Raw genomic sequence first — 18710 nt, 5'->3', positions numbered from 1 at the left:
GTTATCTCTAGAGAACTAAATATGTTCCAAAACTTTTTCTAAAGTCATGTGGTAACACTATATGAACAAAGTTCATTGTAATATATAGTGAAATAATTAGAATGATATATTTGAAATTGAATTTAAGGAGACTTCCAGAGAGTAATTTCTAAATGTAAATTACTTGGGGTCTGAATTTTGGGGAAATAAGATAAGGAAAAATGTACTAAAGCTAAACTGAAGAAATAATTTTCAAAATGGTGAATATATTAATAAATTTGTCTCTTTAAAAACTTGTGTCATTGTAAATATACTGACAGGGTCACACGGATGGTTTTAGCCCACCTGATTTTTAGGGGTACTGTCTAAACTGTTGTGCTACAAACACAATGCGCAATAACTAAGAATGGACAGATTTCAGTACTTGGTATCTTTCTCATCTTCAACAAAACGTCATGGGACTGGACCATCATTCACTCAACTAAATCCCAGAATTAGTAAGGGTTGTTGAATATTAGAGGAGTGCATTTTTATATCATTGGTTACCCATATTCCTTCTACACTGGTTGGAAAATTGACTGCTTCTTTGAGAATAAAATGATAAATTTCTTTCTTTACGCTTCAATAGTTATCCAAGATATTTCATTGTTTGGATTTGTGTGTTCCACTACTAAAATATATCAAGTTGCTATCCAGGTCAAGGCAAGAAAGTGGGTATGCTTTTGAAGTATTTTAATTGTCAGCCAATAAGTAAAATATCTACTTTAAGAAAATTTGATATACAAATATCCAACTTAAGAAACAGTTACATTTTGAGAATGATTATCACATTGAAAAATAATTAATCATTTTACAAAATAATTCACTACCATTTTTTTCTTTTTTTCTTTTTTTTACATAGTCAGTTTCCCTACTGAAGTTAATACAGAATTATTTACACAGAATTCAGGAATACCTCTATCACAAATGGTGAGGTAATCTTCATAACATTTTTTCTTGTAAATGGGTTTTCCAAAATAGATCAAGTACTGTGAATATAACCTAGTTTTGTTAAAGTTAAGCTGAATTTTATAGACATTCTTCCACCTAACCCTGGCAATAAATAAATAAGTAAAAGTGAGCAAGGTCGGAAGGACATGAAACATAAGAAACATTATTTATACAAATGAAGGTGTGATTTCAAACCTCTCTTTGGTGTTTAGGAATTTATTTTCATATAAATATGAATGGAAATGAAAGGAAACCCCAAATTACTCATTTAAAGACCTCAAAAAATACCATCCTTCTATTTGCAATCCTGTTTTATGTTTTATTCTTTCCCTACTGTTCATCTTCATTAATGCTACTTAATGTCACTACATATTTAGAATAATGTTCAATCCAAAAAAAAGAATAATGTTCAATCCTAGAACATATTGTACGAACAATACCCAATATTTTGTTTAAACTCATAAATGCATCTGTCAGTGACATCTGAAGGTTGTTAAAAACCATCATTTTCAGAACATGGGAAGCACAGTGTTATTGGCTCCAAGTAAATCCCTCTGTTATCATCATGTTTACCTGGAAAATACCAGCATCCTAACCCTTGATATAAAAAACTGTTGGGAACATTTTTTTATTGTTTCTTTTATTGTTGGTGGTGTTATTTTAAAGAACAGAGGACATTTGAAATTAAATCTTGGTAAAGCATGTATAATGGTGATGTATATGATTTTTACTTTGGAAAAGATTAATAACAGAAGCAGCAAAATGGAATCATTGGAAAATACCCCAAATGTCGAGAATAAGTCTATGTTCCCTTACTACTGTATGTCTGACTTAGAATCATTGGGTATTTCACACTGCCCAGGGCTTATTGTGAGTCCTAACATACTTGAGATTAAGGTGCACTTGATGTAGTGGGAATATGCACTAGCCCTATTGTGCGTCTTCAAACCTACCAGGCCAAATCTAATCTATAATTAGATTATATAAATCTAATTTCTATAATTTGATTGAGTCTAAAGAATGACATATGTCTTTAATTTTCTGCACTCTCTTGCTATAAAGGAGGGAACACAGATTTATGGAGTTTACTAAATTCATTTTCTCTCAAAATATACCATTTCAAAAGCAGCAATAGTAGCCTTTATATGTGCACAGTTTTTGCTTGGTCTTGTTGATGTTTTCTGAGAGGCAGCACACACATATAGTAGTTACGGCATGGCCCTGGAGGATCCATCAGAGATCCATTCATTAGCTGTGAACCTTCACCTAATCAGTTCTTACTTCTGTTTTGTCTAAAAAGTGGGAATAAGAACAGTAGTTTCTTCAGAGGATTGTTGTGAGTAGTTACATACATGTTAATACTTGCATTGCACAGAGAACAGTGGCTGGCACTGTTACTGCTATTATTCCTTATTTTCAATATATCATAATCAGAAACTGGGTTTTGTAATACTATACAGTTTTGGGTCAATGCTAAATCATGTGCAATTTGTCTAGTCCATGGAGGTAATTTCTCATGTAAAATGAACTCAGCATCTTTCTATCAATTTGAAATAAATGCTAATTGCATGTGGTGAAGGAACTTCTATTTCCATGGTGGCTTAAATAGACACAAGCTACATAATGTAAACTTTATGAAGTTGCCAGTGCCCTTTTATATCAGGTAAAAACATTTTCTTTTTAGTGGTTCAGTGAGTAAGTGTAATATAAGCTAGATTACATTGAAAACAACAGAAGAAACAATAATTAAGAATGTTATCCCTTAAGGGAAAGCTTTATATCTACAGCTGCTGCTAAAATTAATAATGATTTGGGGTGATTTTAATTTTAAAGAAATATGTACCAGGGATCCCTGGGTGGCGCAGCGGTTTAGCGCCTGCCTTTGGCCCAGGGCGCGATCCTGCAGACCCGGGATCGAATCCCACGTCGGGGTCCCGGTGCATGGAGCCTGCTTCTCCCTCTGCCTATGTCTCTGCCTCTCTCTCTCTCTCTCTGTGACTATCATAAATAAAAATAAATAAATAAATAAATAAAATATGTACCAGTCACTGGGCAGAAGATGAGGAAACTATTAGGTGTTTGTACTTATTTTGAATTGGCAACAATGTCACACTGATTGAAAATAACTTTGCTTAGATTTAGGCTTTAGGATGAATTTATTTTCATCTGGATATTATGAGAATGCAATCATCTGGCTTCATTGGAGGTGCATTAACTATTCTAATTCATTGTTATTCTTTTCTAGTGCTGAGAACGTTTGCCACATTTTGAAATTCTGTTATTCACCAAGCCTGGTATTTGTACTGACCAGCATTTGAACGTAAAAAAGGTCATTAAAAAAAACTTAAATAAAACTTTTGTCATGACCAAATCTCATTAAAAATAATCAATCATCAATATTTATTAAGACAGACATTTATTTTACTTACTGAAAGGAAAAACTGGGCAACCTAAAACTCCAAGTGCATTTGACTTTCATTTTGAGAGGGAGTTTGATCATGACTCCATGAGAAGAAGGCTTGCTTGCTTTAATTTGTAATTATTTTATATGTGAAGAAATAATTTGGGAATATTGTGTATTAAAGCCAAACTGTAGGGCTACCGAAAAGCCCTTGATGAGGAACCATCTCTAGAGAGCTTAAAAAATTATGAAAAGCTCTAATATCTCAGCTCCATCATTTTTTTGCACATAAAAGTATCTATGATAGGAGTCCACTACCACATGAAATAAGTTGCATTTGTTTTAGTTGAGAAAGAGAGCTAAAAACTTCCTGTGGATTATTGCAACAGTACAAGAATACAAGGTTTATTTATCAACAACAACAACAAAAAATGGTAAAACAAATTGTGAAAGCAAAAGCTGGCTACAAAACCAGGGTTTTTGATAGCCTTTGCCTTATTTAAACATGTTACACGTTAATATGCCACAGTTGATAAATGCTATAAAGTGGAAGTTAGCGTTTGCTAGTTTACTTCAAACATCTCCCCCTACCCAGAGCACTATGGCAAATATGTATACATATAACCCATGCTTCTGCCTTCAAGTATCACAGTCTTGTGGTCACATAATCTTCATGGGTGACTGTGTCTGTGAGGTTCACATCATAGTCTATACTAGAGTCCTCTTCCTTTGCATGCTTCTCCTTTGGTATTATGGGAACAGTGTCCTCCACCACCACCTTCTCTGACTTGAAGGAACACACTCTCTTGCCCACCTGTAAACCCAGGCAGTCCGTATTCCTTTCTCGATGGTCCACTAATATACATTGTTCACTGAGACCAGGGATGTTCAAGTCACCCCGTGAAGCCAATCCTCGGGATTCCAGTTGAATATTTCTCTCCAGTGGTCTTTCGGCCTGTTGACGAGTAACTTCTTCTGAAACAGAAAAGATTTGGTTTGCATTTTGCTCAGCAGCGTTTTGTTTTGATCGTCTATGAAACAACCCAAAATTTTTTATATCGGTCACAAAATTCACTTTTCTCTGCTTCTCCCTGGGGGGCTCTTGCACCACCAGGGCAGAGCCATTGCTGATGTTGTGTCTTTCGGAGGCAATTGCTGCTGATCGGGGGTGAATCAGAGTGGTTAAATCAAACAGGCTGAAGTTCTTTCTCTTGTCCTTGCTACTACCTTCATTATCACTCTTTTCATCGGAGTCGGCGGAATTGGAGGGCTCCTTCGAAGCCTGAGCTGACTGTACCGTCGAGAATTTGCTTCCTCGTAGTAAACCCAGGACTTCAAAGCGGAAACTGGAAATGTCTTGCTTTAGTTCCTAAGTGGAAATGTAAAATGGAATATTAGCCATTAGAAATGACAAATACCTACCATTTGCTTCAATGTGGATGGAACTGTAGAGTATTATGCTGAGTGAAGTAAGTCAGCCGGAGAAGGACAAACATTATATGGTCTCATTCATTTGGGGAATATAAATAATAGTGAAAGGAAATAAAGGGGAAAGGAGAAAAAAATGAGTGAAAATATCAGTGAGGGTGACAAATCATGAGAGACTCCTAACTCTGGGAAACACACAAGGGGTAGTGGAAAAGGAGGTGGGTGGGGGGGTTGGGGTTACTGGGTGATGGGCACTGATGTGGGCACTTGACAGGATAAGCACCGGGTGATATGCTGTATGTTGGCAAACTGAACTCCAATAAAGTAAAAGGATAAAAAATAATAAAATAAAAATAATTAAAAGTGATTTTAATTCACATACACAAATGTAAAATGACTAAACAGATACACATCAGGAAACATCATGAGCACATTTCATATATGGCTCTAATGGGTTTTCACTCATTTTTTAGAAGATTTTATTTATTTATTCATGACAGACAAAGACATAAGCAGAAGGAGAAGCAGGCTCCCTATGGGAAGCCTGATGGGGGACTCTATCCCAGGACCCCAGGATCACCACCTGAGCCGAAGGCAGACAATCAACCACTGAGCCACCTAGATGTCCCAGTTTTCACTCATTTTTAAGAGCTAGGATTCCACTGTGCTTCGGTTCTCTCTCTGGCACATGAATCATTTTGACACCCTCCTATTTCCCTGTTGGAGCTCAGTAGTAACAAGGAGACTTCCTCAGGTTGATGCAAAAAGAAACAAGAGTATACTGGATTTCTGTGGGACTACAGTTTCAAATCCTTCTTCTCCAAAATTTTCATCTACTTTCAAGTCACCTCTCATTCTCTCGGGGATGCATTTTTAGGAGATTTTTAATATTAGCACATTCTGCTGTTCAGAGAGCTATCTAAAATAAAATAATTAAAGCGGAGTCTAGCCTTCCAAGAGTTAGCAATTACCTTCTATTGTTTACTACCTTGGAGTTGAATTTATTTCAGCATCTGGGTCAGTTACTAAATCTTGCAAATTGCTTTAGATCAGACAACCTTTCATAGATTCATCCTTTACTTTTATCTTCTTGGACAACTGAATTCTCAGTCCTATTCTAATGATGGCTTTCCTGGGGGCCTTCTGCCTCCAGCCTATCTCCCAAAGCACCATGGATTATTTAACTACAAAACTTGGATGTTGTGGTTGCAAAGAACATTTGGAATGCTGGACAACTTTCAATCTGTGCTTTCCATTTTGCAATTCATCTACCTTCTTGCCTCACCAGCTGCTTATCTTTATTCTCTTGTCAGATCTGCTGCTTTTCACTGTTAAAGAGTCTTCTGCAGGGTTTCTTTTACTCATTTGTTTTTGCCTGTAAGATAGTATTGACTTTGCTCATTCTTCCAAAACCTTTAAGAACTCAGGCAAAATAGCAAAGGTATTTTATACACATGATGCAAGCGTATATATTACAGGTATTCCACCTACCTCTTCTGATAAAATTAAAACTCAGGGAAAAAGGCTAAGTTTGTAAGCTATAATTAAGGGCAAACCTTTCTGCTACCTAATTTCTGCTACCAAAGCTGTGCAGGGCATAAAGAGGGCTTTTGTTATTGTTTTTAGCATCTTAGTTACTAAATGTTTCAGGTTCAAATATAAGACTGAAATTTCAAAAACTAAAGCTCATTAGGATGTTACTAGGATCAGCAAGTCCAAATGCCACTTGCCATTAGGATTTTCTCTGCATCCAACTGTAAGTCCCCTCCATGCTGAAGGTTAAAAATTCTTACAATCTATTTTGAGAAGAAATTTCACCACTTAAAAAATAACCACGTAAATAGCCTTGAATTTAAAAGTAAGAAGGAGTGCCTGGGTGGCTCAGTCAGTTAAGCATCTGGCTCTTAATTTTGGCTCCTCAGGTCATAATCTCAGGGTTGTGGGATCCAGCCCTATGTTGGGCTCTGTGCTTGGTGGGGAGTCTACCTTGAGATTTTCTCTCTCTCTCTCTCTCTCTCTGCTTTCCCTCCCTCACTTTTTCTCTCTAAAATAAATAAATCGAAGAAGAAGAAGAAGAAGAAGAAGAAGAAGAAGAAGAAGAAGAAGAAGAAGAAGAAGAAGAAGAAGAAGAAGAAGAAGAAGAAGAAGAAAAAGAAAAAGAAGAAAGAAGGAGGAGGAGGAGGAGGAGGAGGAGGAGGAGGAGAAGACACATGGGCTTGCTGGAACACATGGCTGAGTTTCCAGTTCTGATTTTAAATGTGCTGTGTCTGGTGTTATGCTCTGCAGAACCCTCTTGGTGATGAGGATGAAAATGATTACCTTAAAGTTCTCTTCTGTCAAACCTTCTTCAGTTTTGGCATCTCTGATCATTGCAGCAACGTATCGCTTCACCAGGTTCCTCATGACCTCCTGAGACACGTCAAAACACAATGGATATTCAATGCATAAATATGATTTTTCTTTTGAGTCAGTTCTGAAGAGGAGACTGGACTTCATTTTAATGCAAATTTCAAGATACAATAGAATATCTTACTTGATATTGGTGATGTCTCCTCAAATTATCAGCAGCCCGCCTCTGAAAAGGGAAGAGGCATTTACTTCTCAGAGTGATATGTTACCATTTTGGAAAATAATTCATTGTTCTTTTAATGGAGAATATATTTTTCTTCACTTCTCCAAAGTGAAAATTTTACTAGACAATGAACAATAGCTAGAGTGCGTCACATTGTGGGACCCAGGACGTTGAACCGAAGTCCCAGGCCTGGCGGAGCAGCAGGACCGGCTCCCTTCGGTGCGGCCCCGCCCCCCCCCCCCCCCCCCCCGCGACCCCACAGGCCCTGCTTACTGCCCACGGCGCTGCCCACCCTGTCGAGCCGCCGGGCACCCCTCCCGGCCCCGGCCCCGGCCCCGGCCCGCAGCCACGCAGCCCCGCCTTGTGCCCCGAAGCCGCGCGGATCCGGGGCTGCTGCGGGGTAAGGGGCCACGCGGGGCCCCTGCGTGCGGGCCCACGGGACCGGGCAACTTTCCGCCCATGGACAGTCCCGCGGGCCCCGGGCCCCGTAGAGCTGCGGCGCCTCTTAGCCTCGGGGGCCAGGTCCCTGCTCCCTGCGTCGGGCGCACCTGGACCCAGGCCCGTGTGTTTGCATCGGGGCGGCTCCTCGGGGGTTTCTCGGATTCGCGATCTGGGGCACGACAACATGACTCAAAAGAATGAATGAACCAAAACAACAAAGTGCAAGGCTATAATCTCTGAGGCAATTAACATAGAGACAATGAACAATGATGGGAACTTGTTCTTTTAATAGAAGGTGACAGAGAATTAGAAAATCCTAATTAACATGTACCCCAAATCACTTGAAATAATTCTGAGACACGGATGAGACATATCAAATTAAAAAAAAAAGGAATAAAAACAAAAATTCATTACAGTAAGAAGTTCACATTATAACAATATGAAGGTCTTCATGAGTATCAGCCTAGCAAGATTGAGAATTTAGCCATGATATGCAACATGTAATCAGGAACAGTGCTAGACCACTAACCTCCCCAACACTAAGTTCAATCAGATGTACAATAAGAGGGATTGCCTCTTTCATTAGATGGCTGGATTTGACAAATAATAAGATTCTATTCAAACACAGGGCTCATAAATTCATCATTTTAAAAAATAAACATAAGTCTCAGCTGTCCTTTTGAAAAGATCATTTGAGAGTACAGCCAGAGTTAGCACAGAGTAGTGATTCTGGAATGCAGAATGCAGGGAGAGGATGATTAACGATTAAAAGAAAAGTCCACAATAAATTGAGTTAAATAATAAACGACACTAAAATATATAATTGCAGATTTCATGAGTATTCTAAAGAAAGAACTATCATAATCCCCATTTTGTGCATGTTGAATAAATGTCAGTATTGATTCTTAAGAAAGAAAACTGACCAGATTAATCTAAAATAAAAATATTTCTCTAATAAAGGAATGAATTTAGTAGCTTGTGAGAAAGCAAAGCAATAACATATCCAGGGTTTAAATAAACCTTTTGATCTTGTTCCTTACTAAATACCTAGTCCAATAAAATGGAATTCCAAAAAGAGTTGTGAATGCATCACTGTGAAATGAAATTAGGAAAAAAATAATGCAAAAGAAACTCTTTTTTCACTTTAGGGAATAGGAAGAAAGGCTTTTTCACTGGCCAAGAGAATAGATTTGTGTTGCATGATTATTAGTGACTTTTAGGAACAGTTGAGATAATGCTTAACTTCCTAAAAGCCATTAATTATTTAAATACCATTCATTTTTACCTGAATCTTAAACACATTTTCAATGTAATTATGCTATTCACTAAAAGACTGGGAATTTGAAACTTACTACAAAATCAGGATATCTTGGAAAAAATATAGATAGCATGGGAATTTTACGACTGAGCCACAAGATGGAGGTATATGACTCCTATTGAGACATAGCTCAGCTGAATTCAAAAAAAACAAAACAAAAAACACTCTGTAATGAAACAAGCCTTCCAGATCTCTTTAAATTTACTTCAAGTGGACACAAATACTAAAGCAAGCTGTGTACCAAATTCTTTAACACTTTCACTACAAATATTGTACAGGAGACCCATATTGCATGATTTAAGTAGATAGAAACTTTGAATTTAGTGTAGAATTTAGTCAACTCAAGTTTGATTACTTTGGGCTTCTACAGCATTTTGCTATTCTATTTTGGGCAAAAAAAGCCAATAAAAAGTAGTGAGAAGAGAGCAATCTGAAGTCAAGATTTAACTTTAAACTTCCTTAATGCAAAATTAAAGCTAAGAATAACAGAATCAGAAAATTATTGAGTAATAAGTGAAAACTCTCATGATGCATCTTAGTACTGAAAAGAGCACAGACTGTCTTTTCTTCAGCAGAACCTATTCATAAACAAATTTAGAAATTTTAATACGAATATAAAAAAGACCAAAGATTACACTTTAAAAACTAATCTTGAGATTGATTTTTCTGGGGAAAAATTTTTTAAGAAGCAAAATAGTCTGACAGAAAGAGAGAACACAGTTTAAATTCCCTATGATAACTTTCAGGAGCTATCCTATAGCCCAGATTTAATCAGAGTTAATATAGTTCATTGTTTTTGCCAACCACTGCTCTTCCACACCCACATGGTAATACTACGCAACTATCTTTAGTCTTGTGAGATTCTATCAGCCAACTGAACTTCAATGTCCTAGGAAAATAACAGATGAAGCTAACCATCTTCTGAGTATTGAAAACAAAAATGAATAATAAATTCACCAAATGATGGCCACTAAATTATGCAGCTCAGGTATCTCTCATGTCTATGTGATTTCTCATTTTCAGCACCATAGAACTGATTCCCATCGACCATTACTACATGCCCACATGTCTACTTTCATACTTTCTGAGAGGTGTTGGGGTGTCACTTTAAGAATATGTACTTAGGGGTCACCTGGGTTTGAAGGGGGCTGAGCCTAAATAAGGAATTATCTGGAGGTCCTCTCCCATTCCCATTTTTTTTTTGCAAGGCAAAGACCGATGATTTTGAAGATTAAATGAGAGAAGAGATTTAAGACATCTATCACTAATGTTAACTAGCTAGTTAACGTCCTCTTTCCTTTTTCTTTTTTCTTTTTGCCCTTTGCAATTAATAACATGATTTAACACAGGTTCTAAAAAATATTCTTCACTCATAAAACTTGTGGATAATTTGACACATATCAGGATTACCCCAGAGAAGTCAAAGAAGATGTACTTGTCTCTCTTTGTGTGATTTGCTTGGCATTTCATGCTTGAGGACAGCATTTATTTAGCAAAAGATTTGAATGTTTTTGACCTAGACAGTAGAGGTGTGAAAGTAAATTTGTATTTAAGTAATAGGGTGAGGGGATGGTTTTACTAAATATGGATAGATGTCGTGCAAATTCTGTAGGCATTTTTGTTTTATTAAGGCTCATTTTTTTAGAGCAATTTAAGGTTCAGAGCAAAATTGAGTGGAAGGTACAGAGATTTCCCATATAGTCCCCTACTCACACACACATCGCTTCTCCTATTATCAACATCCCTAACCCAAGTGGTACACTGTTACAATTGATTAACCTACATTGATACATCATAATCACCCAAAATTCATAGTTTACATTACTGTTTACATATTGTATACCCCATGGGTTTGGACAAAAGTATAAAGACATGTATCCATCATTATGGTCTCCTATAGAGTATTTTAATTACCCTAAAAATCTTCTTCCTTGCCTATTTATCTCTCCTTTCCCTGCCCCCACCACCTCAATCTCTGCCTATCACTAATCTTTTTACTGTCTCCATAATTTGGCCTCTTCCTCAGAATATATTATATTATAGTTGGAATTATACAGCTGGAATCATATAGTACATAGTCTTTTCAGATTGCCTGCTTTAACTTGGTAATATGGAGACTAGGTTTCTCTAGGTCTTTGCATGCCCTGATAGCTCATTTCTTTTTATCACTGAGTAAACAATACTCAAATGTCTGGATGTACCATAACTTATCCATTCACCTACTGAGGGACATCTTAGCTGCTTCCAAGTTTGGGCAATTATGAATAAAGTTGCTATAAACATCCTTGTGCAAGATTTGTATGGACATATGTTTTCAACTCCTTTGTGTAAATGCCAAGGAGTGCGATTGCTAGATTGTATGGTAAGAATATATTTAGTTTTGCAAAAAACTGTCAAACTGTCTTCCAGAGTAACTTACCCTTATGTATTCCCATTAGCAACAGATGAGAGTTCCTATTGCTTCATATCCTTACTAGCATTTGGTGTCGTCAGCGTTCCACTTTTTGGCCAATTTATTTTTATTTTTTTTATTGGAGTTTAATTTGCCAACATATAGCATATACCCAGTGCTCATCCCCTCAAGTGCCCCCTTCAGTGCCCATCATACAGTCACCCCAATCCCCTGCCCACCTCCCTTTCCACAACCCCTTGTTCACTTCCCAGAGTTAGGAGTCTCTCATGCTCTGTCACCCTCTCTGATATTTTCACTCATTTTCTCTGCTTTCCCTTTATTCCCTTTCACTATTTTTTATATTCCCCAAATGAATGAGACCATATAGTGTTTGTCCTTCTCCGACTGACTTAACTTCATTCAGCATAATACCCTCCAGTTCCATCCACGTTGAAGCAAATGGTGGGTATTTGTCATTTCTAATGGCTGAGGAATATTCCATTGTATACATAGACCACATCTTCTTTATCCATTCATCTTTCGATGGACACCGAGGCTCCTTCCACAGTTTGGCTATTGTGGACACTGCTGCTAGAAACACTGGGGTGCAGGTGTGCCGGTGTTTCACTGCATCTGTATCTTTGGGGTAAATCCCCAGCAGTGCAATTGCTGGGTCGTAGGGCAGGTCTATTTTTAACTCTTTGAGGAACCTCCACACAGTTTTCCAGAGTGGCTGCACCAGTTCACATTCCCACCAACAGTGTAAGAGGGTTCCCCTTTCTCCACATCCTCTCCAACATTTGTTGTTTCCTGTCTTGTTAATTTCCCCATTCTCACTGGTGTGAGGTGGTATCTCATTGTGGTTTTGATTTGTATTTCCCTGATGGCAAGTGATGCGGAGCATTTTCTCCTGTGCTTGTTGGCCATGTCGATGTCTTCTTCTGTGAGGTTTCTGTTCATGTCCTTTGCCCATTTCATGATTGGATTGTTTGTTTCTTGGGTGTTGAGTTTAATAAGTTCTTTATAGATCTTGGGTACCAGCCCTTTCTTTATCTGATATGTCATTTGCAAATATCTTCTCCCATTCTGTAGGTTGTCTTTTAGTTTTCTTGACTGTTTCTTTTGCTGTGCAGAAGCTTTTTATCTTGATGAAGTCCCAGTAATTCATTTTTGCTTTTGTTTCTCTTGCCTTCATGGATGTATCTTGCAAGAAGTTGCTGTGGCCAAGTTCAAAAAGGGTGTTGCCTGTGTTCTCCTCTAGGATTTTGATGGATTCTTGTCTCACATTTAGATCTTTTATCCATTTTGAGTGTATCTTTGTGTCTGGTGTAAGAAAATGGTCTAGTTTCATTCTTCTGCATGTGGCTGTCCAATTTTCCCAACATCATTTATTGAAGAAACTGTCCTTTTTCCAGTGGATAGTCTTTCCTGCGTTGTCAAATATTAGTTGGCCATAGAGTTGAGGGCCCATTTCTGGGTTTTCTATTCTGTTCAATCGATCTATGTGTCTGTTTTTGTGCCAGTACCACACTGTCTTGATGATCACAGCTTTGTAGTACAACCTGAAATCTGACATTGTGATGCCCCCAGCTCTGGTTTTCTTTAATATTCCCCTGGCTATTTGGGGTCTTTTCTGATTCTACATAAATCGCAAGATGATTTGTTCCAACTCTCCATGGTATTTTTTTTTTAAGATTTTATTTATTTATTCATGAAAGGCAGAGAGAGAGAGAGAGAGGCAAAGACAGGCAGAGGGAGAAGCAGGCTCCATGCAGGGAGCCCAACGCGGGACTCGATCCCGGGTCTCCAGGGTCACGCCCCGGGCTGAAGGCGGCGCCAACCTGCTGAGTCACCTGAGCTGCCCAATTAGTGACATTATTAAGCATTATACAGTAGAATTACCATCAACAATCCCTAGTATGCTTGCTATCTTTTTGCTGGGTAAAGATCAATTGACCGTCAAAAGAATTTCCTCTCATAGGGGAGGGTATTACATCTTGTAATTATTGCTGGAAATCACTGGGAACAGAATGGACCAATCTGTGTTCATAAAAATAATTTAATATTTTGGAAAAAATATGCATTTTAAGTTAGCAGTTTTCTTTGCAAATTATGTCAGAAACCTAGCACCGTGTGCAGAATGTTCCTTAGCAGGGTGGTTTTCCACGTGGGTGCCCAAGGCACACCTGTGTGCCACACTGGCCAACCTCACCCTTTGCAGGTTCCTCTTGATTAGCTGGGACAAGATAGGGCAGTATTGGATCACAGAACCAATGATCAAGGAAAAGACTAAAGGAACCTCTGCTGCCATGAGTGAACTCTGCATTTCCTCAGAAGTGTCAGGTTGCTTTAGAGCAGGAAGGGTTTTGCAGCTCTGAAAGAAAGGGCTCTGGGGAATCAGCTGTGACATTTCCTCATTCTATCTCTGGTTGTCTGCAGGTCCACCATGTGGAATGTCAGGCTCACCTCACATAGCCGCTTCCCTGCAGTCAATCGTCAGTGCCCAGCTTTCTCACTTCCCCTCTAGTTTTGGTCTATCACTGATATTGAGCCCATGAATTATGCCCTTTATCCTTTGCTTTGCTTGGTGAATTCTTTAAGGGATGCAGCTTGCTGTGTTCTTCTCCTTTTAAAAGTGAGTAAAAAGGCAAGGGGACATTCCAAGATGTGAACTCCTTTTAATAATTGCAGTTTGGCTCATTTATAGATGGAGCTACATACTGCTCTCTATAAGCATCCTTTCCAAGCATCTAAAAAGCAACAACACAAAATCCTTGAATGTCATCTTGTCAAACCAAATATTCAGGGTTTCACTCTTGAAACACCAAGAATATCAAATAATTCATTCTTCCACATTCCTACCTCGGAAAGTAAACTTCATCAAGAGGTCCTGGAAGCAAATTTTATAGCAGTAAATTAGGGATTCAGAGGGTACTCATGGATGAATACTATCACATCTGTAAGATTTGTTGTTAGGACTACTGAAAGTCATGAAGATTAAGCAACAATATATTTTGATAAATTATCACTAAAAATACAGTGTGAAAAGCATGTACTATTGGCACTTTTCCTTTAGTGATGATAGCTGGTGCTAATCCGTTCACTGTTTCTAATTCTCTTGCAGTGACTTAACTGAATGTATGTCTGTGCAACTGGTAAGGCAAGAGTATTCCATCTGTAGTTCCCAGAGCTAATTGATGCTACATGGCCCTAACAGACATGGTGTTTCATATCTTCCTCACTATGTTGTGCTCCAGAGAAAACCAGAAAGTAGAAAACATCAGTCTAAGGGAGTTAAAATCATTTCTTATAGTTTTGTCAAAAGACTTCACATTTTTTAGTTCAGCATATTGACCTATTAAGCATTCCATCTTAGAAACCTGGTTTATGGCATTGAAATGCTTCATATTAATTAAATACTTTGGCATCAACATCTTTTTATTTTAATTAAATGATCTGGACCTCTTGAACAGTAAGTACAAATGTCGATTTTGTTTGCATTTAAAAAGCTGTGCTAGATAACAGTGCTTTATTCAACAGGAGTTTCTAATTAGAGTTACAAGGAAATGTTTGTTAAAATAGAGATTCCCGATAATTCTAACATGCACTAGAATTAAAATTAAAACACTACAAACCAGTGTTTTATTTTTTTTTAAATATTTTATTTATTTATTCATAGAGACACAGAGAGAGAGAGAGGCAGAGACACAGGCAGAGGGAGAAGCAGGCTCCATGCAGAGAGCCTGACGTGGGACTTGATCCAGGGTCTCCAGGATCACACCCTGGGCTGCAGGCGGCGCTAAACCGCTGCGCCACCGGGGCTGCCCTTTTTTTTTAAAGATTTTAAACCAGTGTTTTAATATGGAGAGGAGAGTTTGCTGATAAAATGGGGTTAAGCTAAAAACTGGACAAGTAATAATATTAAAACCAAAAGCTACATGTTTTTTATTTTATTGACCTCTTAATAGGCTGCCTATTTGGTGGGATTTTCATAATTTCCCAGAGACAAGACATTTCTCAACAATGGGTTTGTTTTCTACAATGAAGGTTTTGTTCAATAAAGTATTTCTACTTCATTTATGTTTCCCCCTTTAAAGCATTCCAAATGAAAGGTTAATTTATCTGGATCTCCCAATCACCGGTAAAGGAAGTCCAAAGTTAAAAAAAATTAATGAGTTTTCAGGGCTAGCTGTATCAGTATTGCCCAGAAGCCATAAATAGCAAGATAAAATCACCAATGCTGGGCAAAGTGGCCAGTGCAGCCACCCTGAAGAGTACTGGTTGCAGGATCTGCCTGGGCATGAGAAGGGAAGGAGCACCAGTGTGACACTTGGGCAGCTGCTGGGTAACAAGTGAATCACAAGTCGGGAAGGTTAGAGAAAATGCCTCAGACTGCATAAACTCTATCTTCAGTTTAGCATCAAAATTCTGCTTCAAAATGTGGCCTAAATATAAACCAGTTGAGATGCAAACAGAAGGTAAGCCAGCCTGTGAAAGGAAGGTTTTGAGATACAAGAATCTGAGAGGGAGCTGAAAACAATGATAGGATCTGCAAGAGCTATGGAGAAAAATGTAAAGATACATACGTTTTCAACATGGAAGGCATCTTTGCATCATTATTAGATTTTTCAGGGAATCAAGACGGAGGGTGACAGAAAGCACATTGATTTGGGAAACAAAAGACCCGGTTTTCCCCCAGCTGTCACCAAGGGACACTGGGCATGGTAAATAAGTTCTCTTTGAGAGGAAGCGGTTGAGCTAAATGATTTCTATGGTCCCTTTGAAGTGTAATGCGATATTCTAAGCCATACCTTGGTTATACAGAGTGATTGTCACTGGTACTTCAAAGTCACCTTTTAATTAATGACAATGTGTATATCTCCTTGTCTTCATTTGTCTCCACTAATGAACTGTCAAGAGGATTAACCAAATTAAAATAAGTTCACAGCAGAATCAATTACTTTTTGGCATTATTTTTTCATTTAACTCTTCTATTAATATTACCCAACCTTCTGAATATCCTTTTCCTTTATCTCATATTTTTCTTTATAAGTAATACCTATTATTTATTTCCTTCTAAAATCTACATGTCTAAAACTCAAATATAAGTATGCAAACCAAAATACTATGTCCTCCCTATCCTGGAAATGCAATCTAGACAAACAGTAAATTTGTAGTATTGAGTTTGATTAGGCTGGTGTTCGCTCAAAGCCTTACCTTGATGAAAAGGGAGGACTGAGAGTGGGATGAAGGTAGAGAAGACAGAGAAGACTCACAGTGTTTATTTAGTTTGTCATAAATTCCCAAAGCATAAAAATATCCATTACCAAAGGTTAGTATGATATATGTAGCTAAGGAGAAAGGAATGGTTTGAGGTCACACAGTTAATTGTGAATTCTCTTTCTGTGCATAGGCTTGGATCAAAATATTCAAATTTAGAGATAGAGACATAAAAAGAAATGTGGTTTTCTGGGGACCAGTAATGTACAGAAAAGAAAGCTTTTTAGCTTAAGCCATTTACCCTCTCTCTCTGAAAGGCATGAATCACTGCTTTAATAGGAAATCCCAAATGAATGTTAAGCCCTTCTTTGCATCTAAGAAATGTTGGTAACATATTCCTAACAATGTGTCAACAGTGGGAGGATTCTGGGGAGCCTGACGGGGGATTTGGAAGTTAAATTCTTTGAGGGGTTTTCTATTATTTTGGTGGCAGCACAGATGGATCTCTTAAAATATTAGAGCAGGGCCCCATATCGTGTTACAAGTTTCGTGGCATCTTAAAACCCAAGATTCTCTCTGCTATTCACTAAAATTAAACTATTAAGGACAAATTTATTTGTGTGTTATCTTTATTTTGGAGCCAGAAACTCTTTTGAAATCAAAATGGATGAAAGATCTAAATGTGAGACAGAATCCATCAAAATCCTAGAGGAGAACACAGGCAACACCCTTTTTGAACTTGGCCACAGCAACTTCTTGCAAGATACATCCATGAAGGCAAGAGAAACAAAGGAAAAAATGAATTATTGGGACTTCATCAAGATAAAAAGCTTCTGCACAGCAAAAGAAACAGTCAAGAAAACTAAAAGACAACCTACAGAATGGGAGAAGATAGTTGTAAATGACGTATCAGATAAAGGGCTAGTACCCAAGATCTATAAAGAACTTATTAAACTCAACACCCAAGAAACAAACAATCCAATCATGAAATGGGCAAAAGACATGAACAGAAATCTCACAGAGGAAGACATAGACATGGCCAACAAGCCCATGAGAAAATGCTCCGCATCACTTGCCATCAGGGAAATACAAATCAAAACCACAATGAAATACAAACAAAACAAAAAGAAATAAAAATACTCCTGGGACACCTGGGTGGCTCGGTGTTTGAGCATCTGTCTTTGGCTCAGGGTGTGATCCTGGGGTCCCCGGATCTAGTCTCTCATAAGGTTCCCCACAGGGAGCCTGCTTCCCCATTGCCTATGTGTCTGTCTCTGTGTGTCTCTCATGAATAAATAAATAAAATTTTTAAATAAAAAAATCAAAATACTCCTATGAGAAATAGCATAGAACTGTATTAATCATTAATATCTTTTCAGGGATTGATTAAATAAATTTCTTATGAATTTAAAAATAAGATGTGAAAAAGGACAAGTGTATCTTAATGTGAAAGACAGTAACCAGAGTTTGGCTTCTCTGAAATCTTTTTCTGCTTATCTTATGGAAGATATTAATTATTTCTTACACTGTTGTCACAGCATCTTGCATGTACCAATATTATAATGCTAAATATATTATATATCATGTACTATAGTAATATGGTCTCATATTTGTATCTCCCACATGAGAAATGATGCCCTCAAGGATGAAAGCATGCCTTTCTACCTCCTCCCATCACCCATTTCCTGGCTGGCATGTGGAATGTGTGCAATAACTGCTTATTAAACCTAAGTCATTAAATTTATTTTACACCCAGTTTTAAATAATTTAAACCTATTTTTTAGGTTTAAAACATCTGGAGTAAATCAAACATCTGGAGTAAAATAATTACATTCTTTCTAAAGTTAGTGGTAAAGTCTATCAATTAGTATGAGGATTGCAGGCTAAGTTTTCATCATAATTTAACTTCAGTTTCTAAGATCAGATATATGCCCAAACTTTAGTCCTCCAAGTTGATGGGGTAAGAATT

At 37.7% G+C, this 18710-nt stretch overlaps 1 protein-coding gene across 2 annotated transcripts in view; it reads right to left on the bottom strand.

Moving 5' to 3' along the window:
- Nucleotides 1-2888: 2888 nt before the first annotated feature.
- The window catches only part of TRPC4 (transient receptor potential cation channel subfamily C member 4), a 206991-nt gene continuing 191169 nt past the window's right edge, over nt 2889-18710 (bottom strand). For both annotated transcript variants that reach the window (XM_038573176.1, XM_038573177.1), the window contains exons 9-11: nt 7332-7373; nt 7118-7207; nt 2889-4739 (exon numbers count right to left, since the gene is read on the bottom strand). In XM_038573176.1, the coding sequence (XP_038429104.1) occupies nt 4017-4739; nt 7118-7207; nt 7332-7373 (855 nt within the window). In that variant the 3' untranslated portion in view covers nt 2889-4016. The remainder of the gene's footprint in view (nt 4740-7117; nt 7208-7331; nt 7374-18710) is intronic.

Source organism: Canis lupus, chromosome 25 (assembly GCF_011100685.1).
Source record: "Canis lupus familiaris isolate Mischka breed German Shepherd chromosome 25, alternate assembly UU_Cfam_GSD_1.0, whole genome shotgun sequence".
In the NCBI taxonomy this organism is placed as follows: domain Eukaryota; kingdom Metazoa; phylum Chordata; class Mammalia; order Carnivora; family Canidae; genus Canis; species Canis lupus.
The sequence above is the reverse complement of the archived record's forward strand: the minus strand, read 5'-3'. Positions and strand labels throughout refer to the sequence as shown.